The sequence below is a fragment of the Brachionichthys hirsutus genome, chromosome 5 (assembly GCF_040956055.1).
Source record: "Brachionichthys hirsutus isolate HB-005 chromosome 5, CSIRO-AGI_Bhir_v1, whole genome shotgun sequence".
In the NCBI taxonomy this organism is placed as follows: domain Eukaryota; kingdom Metazoa; phylum Chordata; class Actinopteri; order Lophiiformes; family Brachionichthyidae; genus Brachionichthys; species Brachionichthys hirsutus.
In genome coordinates, this window is record NC_090901.1 from 15,362,587 (window position 1) to 15,387,312 (window position 24,726).

Genomic DNA, 24,726 nt, shown 5'->3' on the forward strand with positions numbered 1-24,726 from the left:
TACAAAGTTAGCAACGGTGAACAGCCTACCGTTATGAACCCCTCGCTCTGCACTGCGACGATTACATTATCCCCAAGTAGCAACTCACATCCAGACTAAAATACCATCGCAGAGGAATTGTCTGGTAAGCTTAATGCATACAGCATATAAAATGACCATGGAGAAAAGCATTCCACCTTCGTTTCAATTTTCCATTCAGAATGTGACAAAAATAAAACTTTAATCAAAGAAAAACATTCAATAGAAAACTGAATTTGACTGCAGTTTAAATAGGCCTTCAGAAATTGGCACTATTTTACAGTGAAATTCTGTTTCATCGTTCTGTCCCAGTCCTCACGAGTTACAAACCAAATGCGGCACCTTTCCCGAGATCAGACCAGCCCAAACGGAGTTTACTCAACGTATATGTAAAGGTTGATATGCCAGAGCAGTATTTAAATTTATATCAACGAACAGGGAAAACCAGGAATAAGACGTGAATCGCTGCATAAACATGGTCAGGATAGGCTGAACTCGTCGTCTGCGTCAGATTTTCATAACAAAAAGCATCGTTTAGATATAAGCGTATTTCTACAGGTCAGAATGTACCCATTACCAGTAACACTTACTCTCCTCTAACCATTTCACCAGTGCTTTGCAACAACAACAAAATAAACACAGCAGACAAAATGAAGCTAAACATGCTTCTCAAGCGTTGTGCAACATAAAACATCGCACAACTCCACTCGCTGTTAAACAAATACAACAGATTGCCATATGGAGAGAGACCCAAAAGCCATTGGAAATGACTACCTCGATGGTCACAAACAACAAACCTTAACCTAAGACGTCAACAGACGCCGATAGACAAACGTCTACATCAACAGTACATCATTTGTTAACGCTGACATAATATTTCGGGCTTATATCTCATCTGTGGGCAATTGAGATTCATAAAAAGTATCTTGACACCCGACTGTTATCCGCCACATGCAGGACAGGTGTTTGCTGTGCGATGGAGGCAGCAGGGTGGTGTAGCTCGTCATGTTAACGAGCCACCTACTGTCACTCCTTAATGGCGCTCATTCAAACTACCGTTAAATCAGCGACGACAGTCAGAACGTAACACCTCGCATTTTATTCAACGCCGCTACAACAATGCATGGAGCTCGTTAAAAAGTGCAATTAATGTGAATTTGCGCCAATATGATGGTTGCTAACGATTTCTAGCCACTGTTAGCTGCGTAGAAATAAGGCTATAGGCTAACCTTCCCTCGGCGGCAAAAGCCAGGCCTAACAACGCAGTTCAAAACGGCTGCAGATGCTAAACGTGATAGCATGCTACATCACAGTCACAACCAACTTTGAACAGACATCAGGAAATCGTTTCATATCGACGAATACCTGTTTGCGGTTGTTTGACCCACAGGCTGTTCGGTCGGAGAGCGATGCTCGTGTGACCTGCTGTCTGGGTGAAAACTAGCCCTGCTAGCTAGCTATATACAAATGTTGCCAGGGCAAAGACAAAACGTAACTTCCGCTTGAAAATTAAAATGCAACGCTCCTCAGGTAACACGAAGCCTAGAGTGATTCCATGTTATTAATGCCGGTAAACATTCTAAGTAGGTCAATACCGCGGCGTACATTTGATTAACTTTATTAGTTGTCTGAATATTTTAGACATTTCACGCTCTTATTTTGAAAACAAATAAATTCGTATCGACTTCCGGAACCAGTGTCCGCTGCTGTCAGTGGCAGGGCGGGGCCACGGACACCACCCTGACTACGTCATTTTGCATTTAATAACAGATCGATAACATCACTGCATGAACAACGGGAACGCCAGAACATAGAATTGTTGTAAACTTTGTATCCAAACAATTACATTATATAATTTAAGACAGTTTATAAAAGCGTCTCTAATAGACTTTACTCAGACGTTGATTGGCTGCATTCGAATTAGGCTCCTCCCCACGGTATGAATTCCTTTTCCTGACTGTCTGTGGAAAGAGACTTGATTGGCTGCTTTGAATTTAAGTCTTCCCCTTTCATGTATTGCTCTGGCGTTGAACGCGGTTCAAATTAACCTGTAAATATTCATTTCAAACATAACTCATATGAGCCACAGCTATCCCCCATTGGGTATTTTAAGTGTTTTAGATACATTATGAAAGGCTTACATTAAATAATGTAATATAATGAAGCTGAAGCCAGTAGTTTATGTAGATTTTGAGTGACGTATGTTTCAGAATAGTTGGGATAATGTAATGTGGCAAACACATGGACAAATCCTGGGGGTGTTGAGAGATGGGCTGAAGGAGGGGCCTTTGCAGACATGGAGCCATCCAGAGTCAGAGAAGCACTGACTTAACTTTTTAACAATCAATGTTGAACCACAAATTCACTTTTTTATTCTTGGCGTTCCTATGCTTAATTGTTAAGTTAACTTCATTAAGTATTTACAAAAGAAAATGTTCAGTCCTGTTATTTGTTTTTCGTTATTTATCAGTGTTGCTATAGCAGTGCAACTTGCTTGTAACACTGCAGTATGAAAATATTTGCACAATATATTAGCAGAAAATTCTATACTGCTATACTGTACTTAAAAACCAACATATTGCAAAGTACTTTTTATCAATAAAGTCAAATAGCATTGCATAGCAATTACATTAACAGTTAAACTTTAACATTGTGCAAATCTGCATCATTCAGTAAACATTTGAGAACTGTTCAAAACTTCTCAAAGCTGGTTTAGAGTCTGTCTTCATCTTGAGGCTGGAAGCATGGAGGATGATCCTGGCTGATGAAAGCATGCTGATCTTGCTGATCTGCCGGTGCCTGGAAAAAGGTAACCGTTACACCCGTTACATACATGTAGGTATGATACAGGACAAGATCCGGTGTGTTTTAATATTCAAAGTGGTCTTAACAGGAATAGAATACTCTGATATGTGATCTATGATAAGGAGAAGCATGGTGATGATCTGAAAAAATTAATAAGTCCCATTCATATAAAAACTAAGGAGGTAATGAAGAGTGTAAGAATAAGATGTACCGTACATGAATTTCAAAGTGCTAATTTCAATTTACCCGCGTGGAACTCAAGCCTCTCTCTGAGCGCTTCAATAATGAGATTCTTTTCCCTCAGAACCCCCAAAAGACTCGTCACGGTGGTCTTCGCCCCGTTTTCTCTGGCGTTTTTCTTCTCTTGCTAGCGCTTCATCGAGTCTGGCCTTCAGAGCGGTAGGAGAAGCATGCAAGGCATAGCTATGATCCTAGTAGAGAGAGGGAGGAACGTTTCACTTCACCGCATCACTCCGACGCCGCTAGAGTATGGCCCACATGCTTTCTTATAGTCATCACCTGTCAAGGCCTCTGCCAGCATCGTGTGCATGTGCGTGTGCGTGCGTGCGTGTGCGTGCGTGTGTGTGCCAGGAATGCATGTTCAACATGTCTTGTATTGTGTGTATGTCTATGTGTTTATTTGTGTGAGTGTGTTTAATACGAGTACTAGCAAACAACAGAGATTTTACTATGTCTAGGACCATTTTGATATGTTGTTGAAATAGAAATACTCACATCACTCGGCTGAGGTTGTGAGTGTGAAGCTTCCGAGTCACCCTGAGGGGCCACAGACAGGCTCTCTGCAGCGCTTCTGGAGGTCGTCCTGCCCTTTACCGGCTAAAATGAAGAAGCATAATACTTGATATATTATGTTAATTATATTAATAACATGGAATATATATATATATATACATATAGTATAGAGGGATAAGTATTTCACCCTGTGATTGATAATAGAATATTGACATTTATGAATGCCGACAGCCTGATGATGATACAGTAGTCCCTCGATATAATGCGGTTCATCTTCCGCGACTTCCCTGCTTTGGAGTTTTTTAATGCAATTTTTCAGATTATTTTTTTTGCACTTGAACGCGCTTTGAAGCGGCGCAAGGACGAAGAGCGGTCAGAGGAACTGTGAAATATGCGCGAGTCACTACTAATCATTTCTCATTTGTTCAACCTCGTAGGTTGATCATTAAAATTAAATTCGTTATTTCTAAAAGCTATCATATTTATTTGTGAAGCATTTGTTTTATAGCGCTCTTATTCTCTGTGTAAAAAGAGGCTTTTATTTTGTAGGAGCATAAACGTCACGTCCCTTTTGGGTTTCGTTTCTTCCTGTTGATACATGTAGCCGCTGCCGTTCCGCTGTGCTAAGCTATCCAATAAAGCAGCATGAGAGGCTAAAGACAGCACGAGTAGAATATTTGTTCTTCTGCACTCCAAGCGGCTCTTTCCTCGACCTGCACGCCTTAACATTATTAACAGGAAAACGTTTACTGTACGTACTATATATTTATATTTCTCAAACAAATGTTTAGTTCTGAAAAGGTTTTGATCTTTGGTTTCATTCTATAATACTGAAACAATCTATTTAGATTAATGCCTGACTGTTAAACGTGTATAAAGTGTGTGGTGAGGGGTTTTACAGCCCTAAAACATTTATGTACATGTATAATAATAAAAAAAAATAAAGATCACTACATTGCGGATTTCACTTATTGCGGGTTATTTTTAGAACGTAACCCCCACGGAAAGTGAGGGACTACTGTACACCTACTCTTTGGAGGTGAACCGGCAACCTGTCCTGTCGAAATCCTCTTTCTTAAAATGCTTGCTGCAAATCACACTCGACTCGGTGGCAGTGAATCGTTCCCTCCTCAAAGCCACTTCCCACTTCTTCCTCGCACCTTTGTCTTTGGGAAACCTTCCAAATGAAAATGGGAGATTTGAGAGCCAACACAAAAACATTTCAGAAAGAAGCAGACAAGAGCTTCATTTCTCAGAAGCGTTCTTCAACTAAACTCCTTTTTTGATGCGTATCTGTTGATAATAAACCAAAGATACTGAAATTGTGAGTAAGCGTGTTTGTAAATTATTCTGCAGTCAGATGTTCTGTTGTCTGTGTGTGTGGTTGTGTGTGTGTGTGTGTGGGTGTGTGTGTAGGTGTGGGTGTGGGTGTGTGTAGGTGTGTGTGTGTGTGTGTGTAGGTGTGTGGGTGTGCGAGTGTGAGTGTGTGTGTGTGTGTGTAGGTGGGTGTGTGCGTGTGAGTGTGTGTGTGTGGGTGTGGGTGTGTGTGTAGGTGTGTGTGTGTGCAAGTGTGTGTGTGGGTGTGTGCGTGTGAGTGTGAGTGTAGGTGTGTGTAGGTGTGTGTGTGGTTGTGTGTGTGGTTGTGTGAGTGTGAGTGTAGGTGTGTGTGTGTGTGTGCGTGTGTGTGTGGTTGTGTGTGTAGGTGTGTGTGTGTGTAGGTGTGTGTGTGTGTGTGCGTGTGTGTGTGGTTGTGTGTGTAGGTGTGGGTGTGTGTGTGTAGGTGTGTGGGTGTGACATAGCCCAGCTAACGCTAGCTGCTACGATTTCACTGGTGGACATTAATTACAGTACAATAATATTCTACTAGCAATATACAACTAATAATAATGTCCCCTCGTACCTGTGAAAGGTAATTCCCCGAGCCCTGCTCTCAATAGTCCGCCGAGTTGCACAGTGCTCTGGCTGCTTCCGGTTCCGTTTACAGACCGGACCGAAATGGCGACCGGAGTTCTTGCACCACAGCCCGCCAGCTTGAACGCACAATACAATAAAATATAAAAACCGTGAGAATCTCAAGGCACTTGTACACAACACAACAAGGACATGAGATGAGTCTGCAACGTAAATGACAGCGAGAGTAAAGTTCAGACAGAAGGAACTCACACAGGCCCGGAACCATCGACTCCTTCGTTTCTGGGGGGAATGCAATTAATGTTACTCACAACACTCTGCTGCTTCCATGGCAGTCCACCATGTTAGAGTCCCACAACGGGAGAACATGAAATGAAATGGTGCACGTAGCTAGCTGAGCAGGTAGCCGTCTGCTCCCCGGCCCCCCTCCCGGTTGTACCGGGTCTTCTCCGCCACGATGAGCCGCTCGACTCCCGCCGCGGACGAATACCTGGGTGGGTTTAGCGTGTCGTGGGCAGCGTTGCGTTGTCTCGTGTGACGTCAGGATGTCGTTGGTGACTTTGTGTGTTTCTTCTCTTACAGCGGACACGCACGTGTTGTTCTACCTGAGTGACGCAGTGACGCAGCTCCTGGAACACAAAGAGGAATGTACCCAGTTTGGGCTGGTCCCATATTTCGCAGAATAGTATGTTCTACTTGTCTTTCAGTCTCCACGTGCACGGACAGTTCTTCTCACGCACGTGTTTAAAAACAGCCATTGAATTGTAAAGTCCAACACAGTTTGAGAGTAATTCCGTGTGTAGATTTACGTTCTGCTGATGTTCTAAGCTCCGCTGGACTCTCAGCTGACCCGAGTGGACGTGGAGCAGAACGCGGAACGTTCGCCGCAGAGACCGCCGTCTTGGTTTAGAGATGCATTTAATACATCAGCTCTTACAACAACAGGTTTGATGTTTGTCTTTGTAGTTTCAGCAGCGTGAAGAACGGCAACCACGTTCTCTTCAGAGAGTACGACTACGTCAGGGCGACGCCTCACAACAGGGCCTCCTTCATCAGGGTCTTCTGGAGGAGTTACAGGCAGATCGGCAGGAGAGGAGGTGAGAGGAGACAATCGCTCCCAGATAGGATTCGAACCCGGCACCTTACTGCTGTGAGGTGACGGCGCTAACCACTGCGCCACCGCCCCTCTTGTCCTCCAGACCTGCTGTCCTCTCTGGAGTACATGTCTCTGCTGCAGCTGCTGTGTCCCGACTTCCCGGTGGACGTGGTGCAGAGTGCAGCCAGGTCCGTGCACCCTCGCACCAAACACGCACACACACACACACACACACCTCTCAGTAGATCTGAGCTCTCATTGGTTCACTTTGAGGCCTTTACATGCTGACCATCCAAACCTAACCCTACTTCCTTAATCCCCGTTTATACAATCTGTAGAAATACATTTTAGGGTCGGTATTTTTTGGGCTCCTTTTCTTGCAGCGTTGGTTGTAAATATTGTCCGAGGTTGGATTCATCCTGTTCAATCAGTTTCAATTATTGACTGACTAAATAAAGATCTGTGCATTTCATCGATTTAATACTGGTTGACCACTTGTTATATATATATATATATATATATATATATATATATATATATTTATATTTATACTCCTGGGACCCAGCTTTGGGTTAGCACGTCCTCTGTAATGGACAAATGTCCACTACAGAGGACATGCTAACTGGCTGGGTCTCAGGAGGATATATATATATATATTATTTTATTTATTTATTTGCTTTTCTTGCTGTCATTTTTTATGTATTTTTTTTGGCTGGTGGAAAAAAGTTCAGAAGATTTTTTCAAACAACGGCACTGTCTTTGATCTTTATCAGAACCTTTCCTGCTGTCAGGAATGCCTTTCCTCCCACAGCCTTTTCATGGATTTCAAGTCAGTTTTGTCTTTTCTTGTCCTGCAGAATTGTCCTGATTGACGATGCCAGAGATTGTCTGATCTCTTTCTCCGACTTCCTGTACGCCCTCCAGCTGCAGTTTTACTATCAAGGTACAAGCTACTGTAAATGAATACTATACTGTACTGCTGGTGTGTGTTTGTACTCTGTGTGCATAACTATTATTGTTATTGACAATTGTTTTTGTGTTGTATGTTTTTACTATTGGGTCTAGAGCCTGTAATAAAGTTTATATATATATTAGGCTAGTGTGATTCTCGCGAAACCAGACTAACAAGGTTGCATGAAGCATTTTGATTATAAAACTTAATGTTATCAAAATAATAAGGATACCGTTATATACATCTATTAATGTACTATTTGCTCATGATTTAAATTTACCATAATAAATATAACTTTTGTTGTTTTTCTTTACATTTAAGGGTAAATTTCTCATTACCGCAACGTGTCCATAACTGGATTTGGGTTCTATGAGATGGAAATATTAGTAATTAAGAAAGATAAAAAAGAATAAACATTAGTGCATGTTATACTATAAACAGTTACAGTGAAGAGACATGTGGTCTTTGAATATTAGTAAAGTTAGTGAAAATAACAAGGAATACAAATGTGTCCAAGACTCATATTCTTATTCTCCGCAACAATTTTCAATCATTGTTTAAGTCGTCAAGAAACTTACATTTGCAAGGAATTTTGTTGGAGGGGACAGTATTGACTGTAACATTCAAGATGGCTACCAGGTAAGCAGTTATTTTTTTCTTCTCCAGACACAATTTCAAAGTTTGTATGTTTAAGTTGCTACACATCTTTTTAGTTCTCATTACCGAAACATGAAGTTTAAGTTAAAAAAAACACCATTATCATCCACCGCAACACCATTATCACCCACCGCAACACCATTATCACCCACCGCAACACCATTATCATTCACCGCAACACCATTATCACCCACCGCAACACCATATCATCCACCGCAAAACCATATCATCCACCGCAAAACCATTATCATTCACCGCAACACCATTATCATCCACCGCAACACCATTATCACCCACCGCAACACCATTATCACCCACCGCAACACCATTATCATTCACCGCAACACCATTATCATCCACCGCAACACCATATCATCCACCGCAAAACCATATCATCCACCGCAAAACCATTATCATTCACCGCAACACCATTATCATCCACCGCAACACCATTATCATCCACCGCAACACCATTATCATTCACCCCAACACCATTATCACCCACCGCAACACCATTATCATCCACCACAACACCATTATCACCCACCGCAACACCATTATCATCCACCACAACACCATTCTCATCCACCGCAACACCATTATTATTCACCGCAACAGTTGTGGGCCTGTTGTGGTGGAGAGATACAATGTTTCGGTAATGAGAAACAGACCAATAAAGGAGGGAATGCGCTATAACTCTTGCTAATTCTATTCAACAATCTATTTCTATCTTTCTGTGTGTCAATCTTTTTCATGAAATGTTATACTCAAGTATGGTATTTTGTTGCAGGCAAGCATCAAGTGAAAAGAAAAGGGCGTCAGCGAAAGAGAGGTTTAAAGCATAGGGCTTTAAAGAATCTGGCAGACAGAATAGTGTTGTATGGGACCAGTATCCCAAATGCTGAATGTCTGTATGATCAACTGAAGAACAATTGATCAGTGACTCTGTTTAAAGTGTCAGAAGAGGAGATAAACACCAGCAGTGAATCGATTCCCCCCAATCTAAAAACTGTTCCTGGGATGCTGAAGATTCATCAGGTGACATCCTCAGAGCCAGGAGTCATCAACACACGGGAGGTGTCTTGCTTTTGTGGGGTTTATGAAATAAACATTCATTTAAAAATGGTATGTGTTTAAATGTGTCAAATATGGTTGGGTATCAGACCCATTGTCCAAAGTTAATATCATTCTCATTCCCAAAATATTTATCCTCATTACCGCAACCTGGTCTTGTTATACAAATTAAGTAATAATTATATTATCATATTTTGTTTTAAAATATACAGACAAGTTATACCACACTAGTTATTTAGTGACCGATACATACAAAATATGTATGTTATCTTTTACAAAAGTAATTAAATAAACACAATTGTAAATCCTCAAATGTTTCGGTCACGAGAATTAATAGGAAATTACATTAAATTAAAAAAAATTAAAATGTATCTCTCCAGAGTTATATATAGGTTTTACCATGAGTAATAAGAGTCTACTGTAACAATGGCCAAAAATAATCATTTTTAACCATATATTTAATGTAATATTAAGTTGCGTTAATGATAATTTGTTATGGACTTCATCTAAAAATGTCGATAAAACATAGGCAATATTTTTTTTTTGTTCTGAAAATATACTTTTTAGTTAGTTCACCCCATAATCTTATATGTACAAAAAATATATATTCAAGGGCATGTTAAAAATTCTTAAGCTTGACACCTTCTAAATCTTGATTTCATGAGAATCACCCATATTAAGGCTGTATTTTTGAGGATTGATTTTATGATTGAATATTTACGATGCTCGGGGTCAATTGAAAATGTTCATAAACCTCAAACCTAAATATTTCAGAAGGTAAAAGTGAGGTTTTGGCTTTTGTGGTAGAATATCTATTTGTGCACAATTATTATGCAGCGAACTGAAACTCTTATTTCCACCCGTTAAAGTGAGAACTAGAAAACGACAATCAGAGATTGCAGACCCCGCCTCCAAAAGACTATTGGATCTTGTGAGACAGTAAACAGGGCTTCCGGATCAGAGGGGCCAAACCTGCTCTAGCTTGCTGCTCCGGAACGTACTACAAGACACCTTCTGGACTCTTTTTCCCATCATGCCATTTGTGTCCCTCCCTCTTAAAGTGGCAGTTTACAGCAGAGGCACAATTCCAGATGTAAAAATAATTCTAGAATCTGGATCCAGATCCGGATCAACGCCATTCTCGGGGAGGGCCGAGCCACGGACAGAACGCTGCTTGTGTAAATATTTCAAGTCGATTGGGTTACTAGTTTTTGAGTTATGCGCTCGGACAGACAGACAGACAAACAGACAAACAGACAAACAAACGGACCCAATTGCAATACCCTCGCCTCCCCTTCGGCAAGGGTAATAATAAACAAATAAACATTTCTGACAGTTAAAAATAAATCAGTGAGCAATATATCCACCCTGCTGATCAATAGCAGTAAATAACTTCATTCATGGAGTCCGACGGTTTCCTGACCCCGTCCGGAGGGGCAGGCAGTTTACCGTCACTGTAAATCTCCACGTGAGAAGGGTTTAGGTCCGGAGGTCGAGAGGTCGCCGGTTCGAATCCCAGGTCATGTGGACTTGCTTCGGGTTGGATGGAGACTTTTCACACCTCATTCAGTTCTGAAGCAATTTCCAGAGTTCTGCTTCCCTCTGACAGACGTTTCACAATCCTTGTTTGTTCAGAGTTGAATCACTTTTTTGCCTCATTTTGCAGCAGAAAAGAAATTGCATAAAGATTATGTACACCTTGATATAGGGCGTCGATCTCCTTAGGCCACACCCTCCCTCATTACACAAATGCTCTTCACCTGATCATTTCAAATCAACTAAGCATTCAGGTTTATACAGATTAGAGCTGGAACATATGCATACGAATTATATGGTCAAAATACTCACCTAATAGTTGTGCACACAGTGTGTGTGTGTGTGTGTGTGTGTGTGTGTGTGTGTGTGTGTGTGTGTGTTCCACCGTTATTGAAGTCGAGATCAAATGACTGATTTTTCGTCAGCTTGAGTTTAAATGTGGAAAAAGTTTTTTTAAAAATACAGTTGACAAAAAGTGGAAGGAATTCTGATCGGCGTTTTTTGTTGTTGTTGACAAAATGTCTTCCTGTCCAACTTCCCATCATCCCTTGTGTCTGTAGAGTTCTTGGATAGCGTGCTGCTAATCTACCAGGATCTGTTGGCTGGGAAAAAGCCCAACGGTGTCATTGTGACCACGGCCGCTGAGCAGCGCCCCTCTGTGGCTGCAGAGGGGAACGGTAGCGACGGCGTGGAGCCCTCCGCTCTGGCTCAGTGTGTCGACGCCCTCTGTGACAGGTTCAAACGCAGGTAAAACAAACTGTCCGGTTCTAAATCCGTATATTCGCCCTCGTCGTGCGTCGACTTTTGGTGGATGCGATGACAGTTTAGGGCCGAAGCTGATTTACCCGACTGTGACACGAGTAGCTCCTCCTTTTATCCGCATGGAGCGACTGGAGAGTCTGCATTCCCCTCTTTAATCAGCGTGTGGCGTCGAGCTCAGTCGTCTGAAACACCGTCCGCACGCGCCTCTAGAGACGAGTGCAGAGGTTCAGGACTCATCATCATCATCTTCATCGTCACAGTCACCATTTAACCCAACTCCAGATGGTGCATGAGATGACCAGAAGTTTATTATTCCAAATGATATGAAGATGAAAAGCTGAACTCCGTCTGCGGTGTCCAGTGTGCAGGGGCGGCGCCGGTCCCCTCGCCCCAGTAGCACCAGTAGCCGTTGCTGGTTAGTTTTATGGTGATGCGGAGCTGACTTGAGTCTGTGTGTAGTCGTCCTCCCAGGTCATGTGTGATGGAAGCGCTGCAACGAACAGGCAGCGTCTCCTACTTCAGCTTCTTAATGAGTCTGGCCAAGCAGGAGAGCGTCAACCAAACTATAGGTGGGTCCAACACGCCATCCGGACGCCATCAGGGCGCCATCATGTAAAACCAACCAACAGAGAGCGTCTTTCTCTGTAAATTTGATCAAATAAAACCAAATATACTTCTTAATAAATCAATAAACTAGACAGAGGTGGTTCACACAGTATATTTTCAAGCTGTGACCACATAAAACGTTTCAAATGCAAATATTTGAAAAGAAATGCTTTCGAGAAACGGAAGATTTTTGCCAAATGTGACGTCTGCCACATAACTCAGAATCACGTGATTCAATGCCGACGCAGGGAATTAGTTTAAATCCTCTCTGTCGTCACTTTGCAGGAGCCTTACCCAACAAGTCAGACGTGCTCATTGACCCGGAGATGGACCGGGAACTAGACAAACTGTAAGCGCACGCACACACACACACACACACTTCATACCATTGCCCCCGGCCATCATCTTTCCGTGCCTCTTCTCTTCCACACCTCATGCTGTCCAGAATCGCCCAGATCTCTGTGAGTCCCAGCAGCAACAGCAGCGGCAGTGCCGTGGGGGTGCTGAAGGACGTGCAGAGGAAGGCCTCCCCCAGGAGGAACATCCACCACCGGAGGAGGATGGAGGTGGAAAGCGATGGCTCCACAGAAGAGACCGATTCCTCTGAAAACTGAACTCACCGCTCTGTGAGCTGTGCCCGTCAGACGGGACACGGGTTTACCAACAGGTGACTCATCCACCTGCCTTAACGAGGTAATGAAGCCTTCAAAACTGTTTCAACACAGAGACCAAGAACCCTGGATTAAACGACAAGAACCCTGGATTAAACGACAAGAACCCTGGATTAAAAGGCAAGAACCCTGGATTAAAAGGCAAGAACCCTGGATTAAAAGGCAAGAACCCTGGATTAAAAGGCAAGAACCCTGGATTAAAAGACAAGAACCCTGGATTAAAAGACAAGAACCCTGGATTAAAAGGCAAGAACCCTGGATTAAAAGGCAAGAACCCTGGATTAAAAGGCAAGAACCCTGGATTAAAAGGCAAGAACCCTGGATTAAAAGACAAGAACCCTGGATTAAAAGACAAGAACCCTGGATTAAAAGGCAACAACCCTGGATTAAAAGGCAACAACCCTGGATTAAAAGACAAGAACCCTGGATTAAAAGACAAGAACCCTGGATTAAAAGGCAAGAACCCTGGATTAAAAGACAAGAACCCTGGATTAAAAGACAAGAGCCCTGGAGTGAAAGACAAGAACCTTGGATTGAAAGACAAGAACCCTGGATTAAAAGACAAGAACCCTGGATTAAAAGCCAGGAACCCTGGATTAAACGACAAGAGCCCTGGAGTGAAAGACAACAACCCTGGATTGAAAGACAAGAACCCTGGATTAAAAGACAAGAACCCTGGATTAAAAGCCAAGAGCCCTGGAGTGAAAGACAAGAACCCTGGATTAAAAGACAAGAGCCCTGGAGTGAAAGACAAGAACCTTGGATTGAAAGACAAGAACCCTGGATTAAAAGACAAGAACCCTGGATTAAAAGCCAAGAGCCCTGGAGTGAAAGACAAGAACCCTGGATTAAAAGACAAGAGCCCTGGAGTGAAAGACAAGAACCCTGGATTAAAAGACAAGAACCCTGGATTAAAAGCCAAGAGCCCTGGAGTGAAAGACAAGAACCCTGGATTAAAAGACAAGAGCCCTGGAGTGAAAGACAAGAACCTTGGATTGAAAGACAAGAACCCTGGATTAAAAGACAAGAACCCTGGATTAAAAGACAAGAGCCCTGGAGTGAAAGACAAGAACCCTGGATTAAAAACCAAGAACCCTGGATTAAACTACAAGAACCCTGGATTAAAAGCCAAGAACCCTGGACTAAACGACAAGAACCCTGGATTAAAAGCCAAGAACCCTGGACTAAACGACAAGAACCCTGGATTAAACTACAAGAACCCTGGACTAAACGACAAGAACCCTGGATTAAACTACAATAACTTGGAATTTATGAAAGAAAGAACAATATGTATTCCGGCCTGTTCATAACCTAGAACCTGATCACCTCCAGAATGAACTGTGTTTGCGTCACTAGTTTGATGATGAAATAATAACTTTTGTTAATGTGATGAATAAAGATGGAACCGTGTGGCTTCTGCTGACGGGTTCTTTTGGACGGTGCTGTGCCCTCCTCCATCCTTTCTCCTCATCACTTTCAAGAACGTCTGATGAACCAAAAGAGCCTCAATCCCGTCTCCCAGTTGATCCCGTTTCCGAGTCCCTTCTCCGGAGTCCCAGCCATTAGAAAACACGCTGATCTATTTAGAATGGAATCTTTATTTAAATTCATTACCTTCAAGTTCAATTTTATATCTCTTTATTTTGAAAAGCTGAAATCATGAAAGTTGATGCTGTCATTTTATATCAGGGATAAAAGTGAATGAATGAATGTTTGACGGAAAACAACCGTCGGTGACGACATTTCATCCTGAAGAAAAGAAACAAGTTTAGAATTCCAAAAATACAAAAACATACTTAGTATAGAGGCACCAATTTAAATGTCATTGTTGTCATGACAACAGAATTGCCCTGGAGACGTGGACGTCGGCAGATTCCTTAAGGCTGGTTTCTTATCTCTGTTGACGTCCGGCTCTGATTTGCTCAGTTAGAACTTCCACTGTTGCCTTCGGTCTCCGAGGTGCCGCTCTTCCCAGGAACTCCGTGAAGCGTCTCATCTGGAGGTCCGTTAGGTCCCAGGCAGCTCTCAAGGCCAGCTCCTGCTCCCCTGTCCTCTGATCCCTCTGGTGGGAGTTGAACAGGAAGTGCACGGGCTGATTCCTTTCATCTTTAGCACACTTGACGTTTGCGTCGCCGAGGACTTTCAGGGCATTCTTCGGCGCCAGACCGTCTGAGTGTGTGAGGAGCGCCACGGTGTTCTTCTCCATGTCCTTTCCGAAAGGAGAGAGCGCCAAATCAAGGACGTGCCGCTGGCGGTCCGTCAGTCGGTTCTCAGTGGCCTTCAGCACCAGACCCACTGCATGGATCTCGTGAACGCCGTCGGCCGAGCGGAACAAGTCCAGCAATTGCTGCTTGATGCTGTTGGCTGCTTTAATGCCTCCGATGTCGCCGTAGCCGGGAGTATCGATGATGGTCAGAGAGCAGGGCAGAGTCTTACCTCCAAAACCAAAGATCTGGTACACGGTTACATCCGATGTCTGACTCTGGGACTGACTCCGCCCTCTGGTCTCCTCTACGATCTGGAACCAGACGTCGTCCTCCCACGTCACTCCCATGGTGAAGTTGACCAGCGCGTTGATCAGGGTGGATTTTCCTGCTCCGGTTTCACCCACAAGCAAGATGGTTCTGTTTGCTGCACCAATTTGTTTTTCACCGAGAGTCATTCTTCTCAGCATTCCGATTGTCTCTTTCCTTGGAGTCAGCTGATAGACAGCCGGAGATCCTGATTGGATCAAACGTTTGGATGTGATGTCGTTCAATGTGGGTGAGGTTTGTCTGGAGAAAAAGGCAGGAATTTTATAAAAAGTGTGAATTAGAATATACACAGTAAGTACCTGCAGATTCAGTGGTCACTAGTGTCGGGTACCGTTCGCCTTTGATCCGATCCACGCCCGGTAACACCTTGACATACGAGTAGAACTCGGTCCTGGACCGAGCTCGTAACTCAAATCACTCCGATGTCAAATCTATTGTTCTCATATAAAATAACTGAAGACAATGTCGTCTAAAATGGAAAGAAAATGAAAAGATGCAAACACACTGCTAGAATAACTGATATGCAGTATTACTGCAATAGAAAATGTGCTTTAATGATGAGTTTTAGCTTCGAGACAGACGACAGCGCTAGCAGCGGTGAGCGCTGGATGGGTTGGAGGCATTTTATACAGTAATTGTACTTTACACGTACCACAAGTTTTTTTACAAGTTTATAAGTCTCAAATTTATACTCGCATCTCAAAGCAAATTTTGCTTGTGTTATTTGTGACAGACCTCAGCAGCTTCATCACTAGTAAACTTTATAAGAACATTTTGTGTTTTGTTTTTTCAGAAGGAAAATAAAAGGGAAATATATATTTTTATTATAAACCTCTTACTAATATTGGTAAAGTTATATATCCACAAATGCGAATATATTAAGCAAAGACCTCCATTCAATCATTTTTATGACGATAGTTTGGCGTTATTAAAATTAATTAGTACAAACAAACAAAACAAAAAGACATCAAAAACATTAAATATTTGTATCACCTACAAATGATTTGTGTGTGTGTGTGTGTGTGTGTGTGTGTGTGTGTGTGCGTGTGTCACCCCCTGGGACTCGGTATGTAACCTTTATACACTCTGTTTGATTTGAAAAAAGAGAACTCACAGTGTCATGGTAACAGCTTCAGAGACCCTTGATGACGTCAGACCCGGTCAGCAGTTCACACGGACACCTGCAAGGTAAAAATTATAACGTTGCTTCACTGTCATTGGTCCAAATCGTCCACCTTCAGCCACTGGAGCTGTCCCAGCTGACGACGGGCGGGACGCTACGCTGAACCGGAGGAAGCCCACGCAGACACGGGGAGAACACACAAACTCTGCTCTGTCCGGACCCGCCGCTTTCCGGAAGCTCTCTGAAGGGGGGCGGGACCTCAGCTGAGTAGAAGTCACGTGACTTCACAGAACCAGCGTGGCTGCAGGCAGGAAGAAGGTGCAGAACGACCACAGAGAAAGCGTACAGAGTAACAGGAAGTTACAGCGTGGGTTGTGGGACTGCGTGACCTGTGACCTGTGGGATTGCGTGACCTGTGACCTGTGGGATTGCATGACCTGTGACCTGTGGGCTGTGGCCAGTGTACAAATATCTGCGATATCTGAATGGGGGTTTTTGCTGTTGGTTATAAGCATGTTATATGTTGCTGATAAGCCGTTATCCAGCGGACGCCCTTCTGATCACATGATTTATGATAAACGGTTTGAGTTCAACTCTCCTCTCAGAGAGGAGGGGGTGGGGGGCGGGGCTACTAACAACCTTCAGTGTTTCCTGATCGTTATAACAGCAGTACTCCCAGTTATAACTAATGGCAGTATCATTGAGGACCAGCGGCTTCATGGTCCAGTAGCAGCAGTGCTGAAATGGAGGTTCAGTACTTCCACTACTTAAATAAATATCAAGCACATGGTTGTGTCTGGCTGTTACACAGCATGTACTCCTAATAATATACGTTGCTGTAAAGCAGTGACCCCTCCAGACTCACCTGCGGCCTCCGGCATCCTCAGCTGATCAGCTGGTTTCCATCAGACACACTGAGCAGATGTTTTCCTGATGATACCAGCTCATGTTTTATGAACCCAATGCAGAGGAAAGGACAGCTGGACCCGGAAGGTGTCTCCATCAGAACCGTAGACCTGCTGCTACGTTCACGCCACCAGGCAGATAGTCCAGGTATCAAACCCGAGCTCGTCTGGAAGCACAGCCGAGTCGAAGCAGAGGAAAATCTCATCTATCGCTTTGATTCTGTACCCTCCCAATGAGTTTTTATTTGTATACTGATTTTGATTTCTTCATGTGTGAATTACTTCAGTAGAAATACATCTTTGATCATCTGTCTTATTCCAAATTCATACTAATATACATGCAAATAATAAAACGAACATTGAAGTACTGGAATTCTTCCAGTATTGGTGTTAAAGAACCTCTGAAAATTACTTCCTGTAAATTACCCTCAAACTAAAACACAGAAAATCATCTGACGCAGATGAGAAGTGATCCTCAAACACTCGATCTGTCAGTGAGTCTCTTTATTGTTTGCGTATTTCATTGCTAGCATTGCTCGAAGGCAGGGACACAGCAGGAGGCTTCAAACCCCCCTCCAGGATCATTTTCTTTACATGAGTTTACTGGTTTCCCGACAACCTAAACGCATCGTCAGACACTGTTCAAAGCAGCGAAGCAGCGAGAAAGAAAGGAACATCTAGAGCATCACAGTCAGAGACACACGAAATTAAATGACTGTTATTCAATGGATACGAGAGGTGAAAGTTCTCAGCATCGACCATCAGGGGGCGCCCCAACTCAAGTTAGATGCAGCCTTCAAAGCCAGGCTGGGGGCGTGGCTACCACTAGAAATGCCTGCAGAGATGGGATCAGGCAGTGAGGCCAGGTGTCTGGCGGGCCGCCGGCGCCTTTCCCCTACATCATACCGTCTCGAGCCGCTTTGGCGAGCTTGTTGAAGCCGTAATTCATTGCTGCTTTGATGCCTTTGTCTTTCTCGACCTGCCGTTTCATGCCTTCCAATTTGAAGACCTTTGCGCTGTCTCCGATCTCCTTCATCCTCGCAATGAGGAAGTCCAGGTGGACGTGAGTGGACAGCGAGTTGCTCTTCAGGGCGATGCCCTCCAGTTTGATCACGTGTTGGTAGGACTCTTCCAGAAGCGCATTCTTCTCCTTCTGATGTTTGTGCATTTTCCCCTGGAGAGTTTCCAGCAGGCTCAGCTCGCTGGCGCCTTTTGCCCTGTTGGCTTCGTACTTGTCCTTCACGTCCTGCAGCGTCTTCTGGACCTTCCTGGTCTTGTTCACGTAGATCCACTCTTCTTTCACATGGGACGATACGGGACAGTTCTTGGTGCATGAAGTGCAGTGGCCATCTTTCATGACCTCACAGAGCGCTGCAGACCACGCAATGGTGCATCCTGGGTAGTGGCAGGTCTCTTCGCAGGTGGTGCAGCAGACAGCGCCCTCGTAAAAGAGCCGCTGCCACTGCCAACCCAGCCACCCCCAACCCCACCAGCCGCCCGTGATGTTCTCCTTCACCTTGTAGGGCTCCTCGACTTCAATGACAAAGTTTGCGTTGCTCTCCATCTCGTGCTCGTACTTCTTCAGCGCTTCCTGCGTTTGTTGGATTTCTTTCTGTTTCATTTCAGTCAACTGGATTCTCTCCTCCAGATTCTGGATGCAGGCGGTGAGCTTGATGCGTGAATTCAACACTTCCACAGTTTTCGTCACGTTCTGAGCCGAATTTCCACCCAGAAAGTCGGAGAATTGCCGGATTTCTTCCATTGTGAAGCCCCACGCGTTCTTTAAGGGAAAATTGGTTTTCTTGGTTTTCTGGACGGTCTGGCGGTTGTTGAACTGAAAGTAAACAGGCTCATTGTTCTCATCTTTGGCAAATGTAATTTTTGCATCTGCGAGAGCCGTTAAAACATTGTCGGGCGGCATGCCATCAGAGTGAGTGATGAGGGCAACGATCTTCTTCTCCATGTCCTTTCCAAACAGAGACACCACCGAGTCAAAGATGTACCTCAGCCGATCGCTCACTCGGTTCTCAGTCGCCTTCAGCACCAGACCCACTGCGTCGATCTCATGAATGCCATCGTCTGCACGGAACAAGTCAAACAGTCTTTGCTTGACGATGTCATCCTTATCGACCGACCTGGTGTCGCCGTAGCCGGGAGTATCGATGATGGTCAGGGAGAAGGGAAGCGTTTGCCCTTCAAAGCCAAAGATCTGGTACACGATCACGTCTGACGTCTGACTCTCAGACTGATTTCGTCCTTCCAGCTCCTTCTCCTCCTGGTCCTCCACGATCTGGAACCAGACGTCGTCCTCCCACGTCACTCCCATGGTGAAGTTGACCAGCGCGTTGATCAGGGTGGATTTTCCTGTTCCGGTTTCACCCACAAGCAAGATGGTTTTGTTTCCTGCACCAATTTGTTTTTCACCGAGAGTCATTCTTCTTAGAGTTCCACTTGTCATTTTCTTTGGAGTCAGCTGATAGACAGCCGGAGATCCTGATTGGATCAAACGTTTGGATGTGATGCGGTCAAATTTGGATGACGTTTGTCTGGAGAAAAACAAAAACAAAAGAAAAACACCCGAAACATGAATCGGTATCATCAAATACAAGACAAGTCCAGTGGCTGCAGGTTTTTAACCGTTCACCTTTGACCGTTGACCCAATGCCTATATAAATAAATAACCAAGACATATACATTGTTTAAAAAACAACAACGCTGGTAAATGTTTTCTTATTAAGAGCGCAGCACTTTCCTGTCCTGGGGCGGGTCCCTTAGAGCGAGACGGTTCCCCAGTCTGGGATCTGGGGAGCCATATAGACAGGGTATGGGGGGGGTCACAATTTATTTATTTTTGGCCTTGGCACGGCATGTGGGGCCTTAGCGGGCTGGGCTTGGGGTGGGACGGTGGTCCGGCCTCCTGCTCCCTCCTCTCCATCCCAGGGAATAATGCTCTCCCCCCAAATGGCTGTATAGGGTCGGATAGGGCTGAAGCCCCTGCACTGTCTACTCCCGTTCCCCAGACGGGTTGGGGGGTTGCCCGAGCTCGGCGGTGGGGGCGGGGGGGGGGGGGGTGGAGATGGGGGGCGTTGGTGGAGGGTGGGGGGTGTGGGATGGGTGGAGGGTGCTGGGTGGTTGTGGGGGGGGGGCGTGGTGTTGGGTGCTGGTGGGGCGCCAGGCCGGCCCGCTGTGCCCCGTGCCGCTGCGCTGGCCTAGGTTTCGTCGGCTGTGTTGGTGTAGGTCGCCCCCGGGCCCTGGGCTGGTTCTTCTGCGTGTGGCTCTGGGGGGGCCATGGTGGTCGTTCTCGGGTTGCTGTGGCTGCTTGGGGTGATCTGGGGGCTCATGTTGCCATTGTTGGGTCCGGGATGGCTGCCCCGTTCTTAGGTGGAGGTTTCACGCATGCCAGATCCACCACTCCAGCACCTATTAAAACTCGATCTGAGAGTTAACTCCGCCCACAGGTCTCTGAGTCAGTGGAGGTTGCTGGTTCAGTGTTTGTGGCTCTCACTATGCTCTCCCTCTTCTTCCTCAGATCTCCTGAGAACTTGGTGATCCATACTTTCCTCTAGAGGCTGATGTGAACCTGGTGTATTGGGACAACTCTTGGTGATGATTGGATGGAAGGGGTAGAATTAAGGAGCACCAATAAATCCATTGCACTCTCTCCTCAGAACACTGTGTATTTGTCACTTTGTGTTTGTCCATGTTGTGTGTTCACTGCGGTGTGCACAGCCCTCTACGGCGGTAAAAAAAAGAAAGAAAAAAAAGAAGAAAAAAAAAAAAAAAGCGAGACGGTTGGTATATTATAACGGATTATTCTATCGGTGTTTCATGCCATCATGCTACAGTTTCTGCATGTGGCAGCATATCAATTATACTTCTTCTCACTCCTTTTCAAGTGTGAATATTCAGATTTAAAAAAACGTCTATGTGTGTAATGTCGTGTACATGAATATTCAAACTGAAATAAACAATCAATCAATACAGATATATAAATGTATTCTTTTACTGGTTCATTTCCTGCCTTGTTTCCGATGCATTTCTGTTTTAATGCTCGTGCATAATTTACAAATGAACTTTTGTGCAGAGTTAAATTGTGTAAGTTCATGCAGAAATCGTTGTACTCACGTTGCCATGGCAGCGGCTGCAGAAAACGGAGCAGGTTATCGGTTCTAGTGAGGACAGAGAGAACTTGTGTTACTACCAACACAATCTCACACACACAACAAACACGCAAACTGTGAAATCATGCACCTCCTAAACACCAGGAGAAGCGTGCACACCAGTAAAGTTTCCATCGGTGTCCTTACCTGCTGTCGTCCTGAAGCGCTCTGACGCCGGAGAGTCCAGCAGAAGAATTTATAGGCGGGGGGGGGGGGGGCGGAGCTTCGCAGAGCAGAAGTCACGTGACCTCACAGAAACGCCATGACTGCAAGCCTCCAATAAAACGGCTGCTGGACAGAGCCGCTGCTCATAAACATAATTTATGTTAATAATGATGTAGTCTGTGGTCACGTGATTTCTGAGAAATGGTTTGAGTTCAAATCATCCGTAAGAGAGGGGGGGGGGGGGTTCAAATAAACCTTTGGGGGTAAATTGAGTCTATTGATGATGCCGTTCCTCTTCTCTTCAGCAAGGATCTGGGGTAGATGTTTGAAACTGTTAAATTTAAAAAATTTAAACTTTTGTCTAATTTTCTATTAATATGCTTCAGACATGTCTGTTTATGTTTAAATTTATTCACTATAAACAAGATATTCATGGCACTTTTCATAAATTCTTTCTGTTATCATCTGATATCCACTCATATTCAGTAAGAGGTCAGAAACATTTTCATTTACCGCTTTGTCGTACATCGAGTCACAAATTCTTTATCAAATTCTGTGGTCCCCAACTTTGGAACTCTTTAGACAAGTCGTTAAAAATATTATCTACGTACACAATGTTTAAGTCTAATTTGGTGAAGTATATTCTGTCCAGGCATGTATAGTATTTTGAAATTAATTGTAGTTTGTATGATCTTTGTTCTTGTTGTTTCTTGGTTTGTTTTGATTTGGGGTTTTATTTTTAAAATTGTTTTTGTTTTATTTTATTTTATTTTCTATATTTTCTTTCTTTCTTTAGCTCAGTTTGTTTGCTGGGTTTTTTCCGTGTATCTTTTCCTTTTCAGCTTCTATTTTAACTTCCTTTTTTTGTTTTGTTTTATATATATTTTGATTGATTTTGTCTAGTTAATTTGAAATTGAGGGGAGGATTTTTATATAAGCCCTTTTGGCTTCTTTTCCTCTCCTGCACTGTTATTTGCCTTTGTAATGTTTTGCTTATGTTTATTATTGTGCATATGAATGAAATGAAATGAAATGAAATGAAATGAAAATGAAAATTGGTGGGGCTGGGCCGTGGGGGGGGCTGGGGGGCTGGGGGGGGGGGGGTGTGGGGTGGGTGGAGGGTGCTGGGAGGGGGGTGGGTGGTTGTGGGGGGGGGGCGTGGTGTTGGGTGCTGGTGGGGCGCCAGGCCGGCCCGCTGTGCCCCGTGCCGCTGCGCTGGCCGAGGTTTCGTCGGCTGTGTTGGTGTAAGTCGCCCCCGGGCCCTGGACTGGTTCTTCTGCGTGTGGCTCTGGGGGGGCTCCGGGGGTCGTTCTTGGGTTGCTGTGGCTGCTTGGGGGTCCTGTCTCTACTCTTCATCACTCTAACATGCTGAACATCCTTCCTGTCTCTACTCTTCATCACTCTGACATGCTGAACATCCTTCCTGTCTCTACTCTTCATCACTCTAACATGCTGAACATCCTTCCTGTCTCTACTCTTCATCACTCTAACATGCTGAACATCCTTCCTGTCTCTACTCTTCATCACTCTAACACGCTGAACATCCTTCCTGTCTCTACTCTTCATCACTCTAACCTGCTGAACATCCTTCCTGTCTCTACTCTTCATCACTCTAACATGCTGAACATCCTTCCTGTCTCTACTCTTCATCACTAACATGCTGAACATCCTTCCTGTCTCTGTCTCTCTGTCTGTCCAGCCTGTACAGATCCTTCTCTCCCTCTTTACTATCTAACCTGCATACAGGTCATCATATGACCTCTGTTTGACCTTTGCCTTGCGTCTCATCTCCCTGTACTCCTGTTTACTCTCTTCTGTCCTCTCAATGTCCCACTTCTTCTTATCTAACCTCTTTTCCTGTATACACTTCTGCACTTCCTGGTTCCACCACCAGGCTTCCTTATCTCCTTTCCTCCCAGAAGACACACCCAGTCCTCTCCTTCCTGTCTCCCTGATCACCCTAGCTGTTGTCTTCATGTCTTCTGGAAGCCTCTCTTGTCCACCCAGAGCCTGTCTCACCTCTTCCCCGAAAGCCACACGACACTCTTCGTTCTTCATTTACATTAAATAACACGACAGAATATTCCTCATGTAACTCATTCTCCAATGACTCATCGACATTCCTTCCTCCGGTCCAGCTTGCCTCTCTTTCCTCCCTCGTTATTTTCCTTCAGCTCGGAGATAAGCAATGTGCAACCAGCAGGGCAAGGACAAGTCCAGTGTGTGTGTGTGTGTGTGTGTGTGTGTGTGTAGTCATGTGAAACTAACCTAATGATAATATGATGATGGAAGCTTTAACGAAGTGTTGACTTTGTTTCTGTGGGTTATTTTCTCGGTGGGACCTCGGAGTGAGTCCAGTGTCTCCGTTTTATGTGTTAGAATCTGCAGACTTACTGCAAATCATTTATTCTCATGTAGAATTGACTAAGAAATCAAAAATTGAACTTAGAACATAAAATAAAAATGGACTAATGCACCTTCTAAAGAATGTTGACTGGTGCAGAGACGTAAATGGGATTTATTGACAGGAATAATTAGCATCATTTTCACCAGCCGGTGCATCTTCTGTGTGTCTTCATTTATACAACATCAATATCATGCAGCAGCAAACAACATGAACTCCTATACAAACATACATACAGTAGATCTATAGATGGCTCATGTACAGTATTAGGTCCACATGTTGGTGTCCTTCAGGTAAAAAGGACACTTTCTGGGTCTTGTAGCGTAGCCAAGATATCCGACATGGAGCTGAACATGTGGGGGGGGCATGACGCCTTCAGAGCCTCACTGATTTCCAGTCACATTCGTTTGCCCCTGTTTCAAAATCAAACATCAGGCTTGACCTTTTTAATGCATCGTTGTCAGCAAGGACTATAATTTAATGTAAATGTTCAATTACACAAGTGAAATGCTTTCATACTTCCTCAAAAGAAAATGGGATTTGTATTGTGTGAAGGATGCACGCTTTGTAAAGCTGTTTTATATCCTTAAACCA

General features: G+C 44.2%; 4 protein-coding genes across 4 annotated transcripts; 1 reads left to right on the forward strand and 3 right to left on the reverse strand.

Moving 5' to 3' along the window:
* Window positions 1-2,680: 2,680 nt before the first annotated feature.
* On the reverse strand, window positions 2,681-5,755 carry LOC137893585 (THAP domain-containing protein 6-like). The gene is given in 8 exon segments (XM_068738997.1): window positions 2,681-2,817; window positions 3,070-3,188; window positions 3,190-3,254; window positions 3,559-3,660; window positions 4,531-4,543; window positions 4,607-4,753; window positions 5,477-5,606; window positions 5,740-5,755. Coding segments are annotated over 8 exon segments (666 nt in total). The 3' UTR covers window positions 2,681-2,743.
* Window positions 5,756-5,836: 81 nt separating this feature from the next.
* cstpp1 (centriolar satellite-associated tubulin polyglutamylase complex regulator 1) lies at window positions 5,837-12,885 on the forward strand. The gene is made up of 9 exons (XM_068739331.1): window positions 5,837-5,981; window positions 6,070-6,172; window positions 6,454-6,584; window positions 6,687-6,771; window positions 7,441-7,526; window positions 11,363-11,549; window positions 12,024-12,133; window positions 12,456-12,519; window positions 12,616-12,885. Exons 1-9 carry the CDS (start codon window positions 5,945-5,947, stop codon window positions 12,782-12,784), a joined length of 972 nt encoding a protein of 323 aa, XP_068595432.1. The 5' UTR covers window positions 5,837-5,944; the 3' UTR covers window positions 12,785-12,885.
* A 1,847-nt stretch (window positions 12,886-14,732) lies between these two features.
* On the reverse strand, window positions 14,733-15,503 carry LOC137893587 (uncharacterized). Its single transcript, XM_068738998.1, has one exon. It carries the CDS (start codon window positions 15,501-15,503, stop codon window positions 14,733-14,735), a length of 771 nt encoding a protein of 256 aa, XP_068595099.1.
* A 2,395-nt stretch (window positions 15,504-17,898) lies between these two features.
* LOC137894200 (uncharacterized) lies at window positions 17,899-21,724 on the reverse strand. Its single transcript, XM_068739679.1, has 3 exons — window positions 21,711-21,724; window positions 21,529-21,572; window positions 17,899-19,949 (listed from the first exon to the last, which is right to left on the reverse strand). Exons 2-3 carry the CDS (start codon window positions 21,534-21,536, stop codon window positions 18,299-18,301), a joined length of 1,659 nt encoding a protein of 552 aa, XP_068595780.1. The 5' UTR covers window positions 21,537-21,572; window positions 21,711-21,724; the 3' UTR covers window positions 17,899-18,298.
* Between the last annotated feature and the right edge of the window lie 3,002 nt (window positions 21,725-24,726).